Below are 6,346 nucleotides of genomic sequence, written 5' to 3' on the forward strand. Positions count from 1 at the left end.
TTAGTTGCTGTGATTGGTCGTAGGTCATGTTTAGTTGCTGTGATTGGTTGTAGGTCACGTTTTTGTTGCTGTGATTGGTTGTAGGTCACGTTTTTGGTGCTTTGATTGGTTGTAGGACATGTTTAGTTGCTGGGATTGGTTGTAGTACGTAGTGAGCAAGCTGAGTTACTAAAAAGGACTTAAGTGTTTCCATATTCAACTCATATCGATGCAAAAGACCAGAGATAAAGACGTTTTTCCACCGTCACAACCATCGCAAACAACGTAAAAGACTTGAGAATGAACATGTAGACGACTCTTTATTTCAGACGTGGTAAGACAGCGACAGTCATAACAACAAAACAAACAGGGATCCAAGAAAGACGTGACTGAAAAGCTTAAATACAAACTAATCAGACGAGCGCAGGGCGCAGGGAGTCGAGCGGCGAGGAGAGACTCCGGGAACAGGAAGCGCCAACAAGGCCAATTTAGAGCAGGTGAGGAGGTTTCCAGGGAAAAACACAGCACGCGGAAAACAAACGCACCCTGACACGTCAAACACGCTCAATAACCATAAAACAGATTAGAGTCACAATAAAATAATAAACTGCATGAACACACGGAGACAGGAAGTCAAACAAGACATGGCTCAAGAGGAGAGTTTCAAAATAAAAGAGGTAACAAACGGGTTTTTGACACAAATCCCGTCCACTGTAAGAAGGTGTTACACACACTCTTCCTTTAATGTATTTGTGTTGAAACAGGACGTTGGGAGGGTGCATTGCACACATTTTGCACAAGGAAGCCAATTTAAGATGGTTGCTAGATTACTACACCTCCTCCCATCCTCTTCCATTTCATCCTTTCCTTCTGTCCGCGCGGTTCTGTCACTCCGTCATTTAGCTCTCAGAGGAGTGTGTCTCGGGGGAGACGGTGTGTGTGTGTGTGTTAGTGATACGTTAGACTTGCCGTCTGTGTGCGTGTATCACTCTGGAAGCGCTCCATATGTGCCAGGTGATTCGTTTTCCCACCTAAATGAGGAAACTCATGGAAATGTTGCAAAAAACAAAACGTTCTTTGCTGAACTGAGGTCTCTAGACGTCCCCTGAATGTGACCAGGAGCTCTTGTCGTGCTTTTTATGAGTAGGCAGAGTCACGCGGGGTTGCTGAGTGACTAATAATCTGTCATTTGTTAACTTGGCGAGTTTCTGCTCCACCCTTCTCCGATCCTCAGACGAAGCAGTGCGTGAAAAGGTGATCGATACAGAGAGAGATCACAATCAGGAGGCGATTCGCGTTAGGCAACGTCAAACGGACAGGTTAAAGGAGGCATAATCCATGAGTAAACACCGAGGGAGAAGCTCTACGTTTGTTCAGGCAAGCTGGCAAAACAGGCCTCCGCCCTTTTGACAAACGGCAGTAAAGTCCGTACGTAGAGGCAGCTCCGCTCACCTTGCTCTCTTATCCAAACCCCAGCGTGCCCTCGACTCAGGAATGTAAACGAGGAAGACAGAGACGTCCAGCACAATGTTTTCTTCTCCTGCATACCACAAGTTCTTGTGTCACTTTCTTCATTTTTATCTCTACACTACCACCAGGGTGTCCGCGCATCATTAAAATGTCTGAAATTCATGAAACATGGTATATGTAGGTCTTAAATACGTTACTCAAAGGTCTTAAATGTGTCGGGGCAGGACTATTTAAAGGTTGAATATGGAGAATGAGCAGCAGCACAGTCTCTGTTTGTGTGTGTGTGGGACCCCTGGGCAACTGTGGAAGAGTGGGTCGTCCTCCATCTGAGAGATCCGCCGTTCGATCCCCAACTCTTCCGGTCCACATGTCGAAGTGTCCTTGGGCAAGAGCCCCGAATTGCTCCTTGTGTTGCGCATGGGTGTGTATGGTCGTGTATGGGTGTGAATGGTTAGATTAGATGGTCTGTAGATGTCCACTGTCATCAGTGTGAATGTGACAAACACTGTGAAAGCGCCTTAAGTAGTCAGAAGACTAGGAAGGCGCTCTATAGGTACAAGTCCATTTACCCCTGGAGTTACCCAGAGTGCAGCAGGAGAGCCCTGTTAGAGGACACGCTAGTTGAGATCTGGAGGCGTAAAAACAAAGATGGAGTTGGTTTCAAAGTGAACGCCACAGCTGCCGTGTGGGAGCTTCAGGTTCAAACCCAACGACCGCAGTGAACCACTTCACCTGAGCGAGACGCTGTGACACTTTTGTTTAAAACAGGAGCAACTAAACACCAATGTGTTAAAACAGACAGAGTTCATTTGATTTATCGTTTTTGGTTGTTTTGTTTATTAATTTTAAATATTTCAAATGTCTTGGAGTTCTAGTATTAACCTTTATTGATCTTTGAAAGGGTGCACTCACATTATTATGCCATTATCATTATATCAGCGGCAATATTATCGCTTCTCACAATCATTTAAAATAACAAAATTTGTCATGGTGACCGGCCTGGCTACGTTAGCGCCTGCCATCCACGCTACACCGGTGCTGCCGTGTGTGAACGCAGCTGAGCCCGTACGTGTGTTTTAGTCTGGACGGGCAGAACCGGTGACGTTTGGAGACGATTACGCAGACACGCACGTCAGTCAGTCTTCTCCGTTAGGGCGGCTGACAGACCTGACTCGCTCGCTGTATTTGCTTTGCACCGACTCCAAATCTGTGTTTTTTCCACCGCCCTTAGGACTTCATACTCTTTCAGTAACATCTCGTCTAATTTCTCCCCCACTTCACGTCTGATTCCTGCTGGAAAATGTCTGATTGTGTCCTTTTTTGGTGGAAGTCATTCCACTGCTAACTAAGTAACTTGTAGCTACATGCTAACGTCAGGGAAAGCTGTACTCTTGGTCGCCCATGTGTCCTTTTTTGGATGAAGTCATTCCACTGCTAACTAAGTAACTTGTAGCTACATGCTAACGTCAGGGAAAGCTGTACTCTTGGTCGCCCATGTGTCCTTTTTTGGATGAAGTCATTCCACTGCTAACTAAGTAACTTGTAGCTACATGCTAACGTCAGGGAAAGCTGTACTCTTGGTCGCACATGTGTCCTTTTTTGGATGAAGTCTTTCCACTGCTAACTAAATGACTTGTAGCTAGATGCTAACGTCAGGGAGAGCCGCACTCCTGGTCGCCCAAATGTCTGATTGTGTCCTTTTTTGGTTTAGAAGCCTTTAATCGGTCGGTTTCTCGCTGTAAAAGTGCCTCTAGATAAACAAGCAGGAGACGGCTGACATTCATGTGGGAGGAAGAAGAAGAAGGAGGAGGAGGAGGAGGAGGAGGAGGAGGAGGAGGAGGAGGAGGAGGAGGAGGAGGAGAGGGGGGCTGGATAGGTAGACGGAGGAAGGGAGTGAGACGTGGAGGATGAGGAGGGAAAGGGTGCCGGGGTCGAGGGGCTGGTTTCGCCTTTTGAAAAAGGAAAAGCCGCAGCGGTGGAGCGGTGGAGCAGTGGAGGGGTGGAGGGGTGGAGGGGGCGGCTTAATTGTCTCCAGAGACAAAGAGCACTTCTTTTTGGTGTGTGTGACCCTCTCCGCACCAACACTCCACCCAAATTCCTTGCGTCACCCCTCCAACCATCCCCACCCCTCCTCGCCCGGGTTGGACTTTGAACAGTGCGGCGGCCGCATTCCTGCAGATAGACGGGGAGGGGAGGAAACGGGAGGGGAGCACTTTTGTTTTCATTCATTAACCATCACAGTCGCAGGTTTGAACGCACAGATTGTTCCTTCTCCGCTCGCTTTCCGCTTTGTTTAATGTGGTTTCTGACGAGCGGCAGCGCCCGGGAAGTTTTCAGATTGGGAAGACGTCTAACTAAATAACTCAATATGGATGATGTCATATCCTTTGATCAATAACTGTAATAATTACAGTTAATCATCATCCTGTTGATCATGTCCCTGACTTCAGACTCAACAAACACTGTCAGGAATCAGTAAACGACAAGCGACACCGTAGAAGTACGAGGTAAAGCCCGACGAGGCGTACGCGATCTGGGATTACCGGACAACGGCCCCTCGAACGGGAACTATCCCGCGCAAAAATGAAGAGCATTCATAGTGGTTAGCACTGTCGCCTCACAGCAAGAAGGTTCCAGGTTCAAATCCCAGCTGGGGCCCTTCTGTGTGGAGTTTGCATGTTCTCCCCGTGTCTGCGTGGGTTTTCTCCGGGTTCTCCGGTTTCCTCCCACAGTCCAAAGACGTGCAGGTGTTCGGTTCATTGTTGACTCTAAATCACCCGTAGGTGTGAATGGTTGTCTGTCTCTGTTCGTCTCTATGTGTCCTGTGATAGACTGGCGTCCTGTCCAGGGTGGACCCCGCCTCACGCCCGATGTCAGCTGGGATCGGCTCCAGCCCCCCACGACCCCGACAGGGACAAGAGGCTGAAAATGAATGAATGAATGATAATAACTCTGTTTCACTAGTAACGCCTGGAACAATCCTTACGCCGCCTTCTCAATTCATGGATTAGTTTCATCCACAAAACGTCAGAAAACAAGTAAAAAATGTGGATTTCCCTCTTTAGCGTTGATCTTCAGCGCCATAGAAACGGGATCGTAGCCTGAAGCTCCGCCCTCTTGTCCGCATATTGTCACGTACAAGTCTGCAACCTCTTTGTTCCTACCCTCACCTGTGGTCATGAAAGCTGGGTCAGGACCCAAAGAACCAGGTCCAGGTCCAAGCGTGTGAAATGTGTTTTCTCAGGAGGGGGTCTGGAGTCTCCCTTAGAGAGAGGGGGAGAAGTTCAGCATCCGTGAGGAACTCGGAGTAGAGCCGCTGCTCCTTTGCGTTGAAAGGAGCCAGTTGAGGTGGTTCAGGATCATCTGGTAAGGATGAACCCTGGGCGCCTCCCTAGGGAGGTGTTCCAGGCACGTCCAGCTGGGAGGAGGCCTCAGGGAAGACCCAGGACCAGGTGGAGAGATTAGATCTCCACACTGGCCTGGGAACGCCTCAGGATCCCCCAGTTAGAGCTGGTTAATGTGGCCCGGGAAAGGGAAGTTTGGTGTCCCCTGCTGAGACCTGACCGCGGATCAGAGGCTGAAGATGAGATGAGATGAGACAAGTCTGCAATCCAACGGGTGGCGTCACGGTGGCTACGTCCATCTCTCATGAAACTTTACAACCACAGACTAGAGACCTGGAGCGTTCAGAGGACGGAGGGATTTCACCAAGAGATTCACAATTTTAGTCATTTTGCATCTTTTTGTGGTGGTTTTGCATCTATTTTTAGTCATTTAGCATCTTTTTGTGGTGGTTTTGCATCTATTTTTACTCATTTAGCATCTTTTTGTGGTGGTTTTGCATCTATTTTTAGTCATTTAGCATCTTTTTGTGGTGGTTTTGCATCTATTTTTAGTCATTTTTCATCTTTTTGTGTTGGTTTTGCATCTATTTTTAGTCATTTTGCATCTTTTTGTGGTGGTTTTGCATCTATTTTTAGTCATTTAGCATCTTTTTGTGTTGGTTTTGCATCTATTTTTAGTCATTTAGCATCTTTTTGTGTTGGTTTTGCATCTATTTTTAGTCATTTTGCATCTTTTTGTGATGGTTTTGAATCTATTTTTAGTCATTTTGCATTTTTTTGTGGTGGTTTTGCATCTGTTGATCATTTCTGCACTGGCTGCAAATCTCTGTAACAAATGGTATCGACCCAAAAACTGCTGCGACAACTTATGAGACATGAGAGAGAATGTGAGTCATGAACTCACAGCGTCTTATACCAAACCCTCAAACACTCAGATCTACATCTGCTGTGACCTGCTGTCCCGTAACCCTGGTGACCACGCGGCTCCGTATCTTCAGGGACCTGAACTTAAAGCCTCCCTGAATGTGTTCGTAGTCATACGTATATAAAAAACTTGGAGCAGCAGAGTCTTCCGATCGCCTCCAGAGGTTTGTCTTTCTCTTAATTGCTAATTAGCGTCGTCTGAATATGCGGAATATTTCCCACGAACATCTGTTCACGTTGGCGTCCTCCAGCTTTCGACATAGAAAGAAAGACAGGAAGAGGTTTTTCTGAGAGAGATGGAGAAAAGAGGGGGCGCGCATGAGGTACGGCCACAAAATGTGTGTGAGCCACCTCTCCTAAACACCTGACACACACGCACACACGCACTCACGCGCACGCACGCACGCACACACACACACACACGCGGAGAACAAAGCTTTGTCTTGCTAAGTTGCTCAGCATCTCTGTTAAGACGTTATTAACCCCCTGCTGTTTTCTTCTGTTTCTGTCCACCCCCCCCTCTCTCCCTCCACCCCCCCCCCCCCCATCCTGTCGTCTCTCTCTCTCCTTCCACCCCCCCACCCCCCACCCGTTCCCTCCATCCCGTCCTCTACGCAGTCCGCATTAAG

General features: G+C 47.8%; 1 protein-coding gene across 3 annotated transcripts in view; it reads left to right on the forward strand.

Moving 5' to 3' along the window:
• Positions 1–6,346, forward strand: part of klf8 (Kruppel like factor 8) — a 66,282-nt gene that overhangs the window by 48,064 nt on the left and 11,872 nt on the right. For all 3 annotated transcript variants that reach the window (XM_083927684.1, XM_083927685.1, XM_083927686.1), the window contains exon 5: positions 6,336–6,346. This exon is cut by the window's right edge and continues 101 nt beyond it. In XM_083927684.1, the coding sequence (XP_083783810.1) occupies positions 6,336–6,346 (11 nt within the window). The remainder of the gene's footprint in view (positions 1–6,335) is intronic.

This window comes from Echiichthys vipera (assembly GCF_963691815.1).
Source record: "Echiichthys vipera genome assembly, chromosome: 14".
Lineage (NCBI taxonomy): Eukaryota > Metazoa > Chordata > Actinopteri > Perciformes > Trachinidae > Echiichthys > Echiichthys vipera.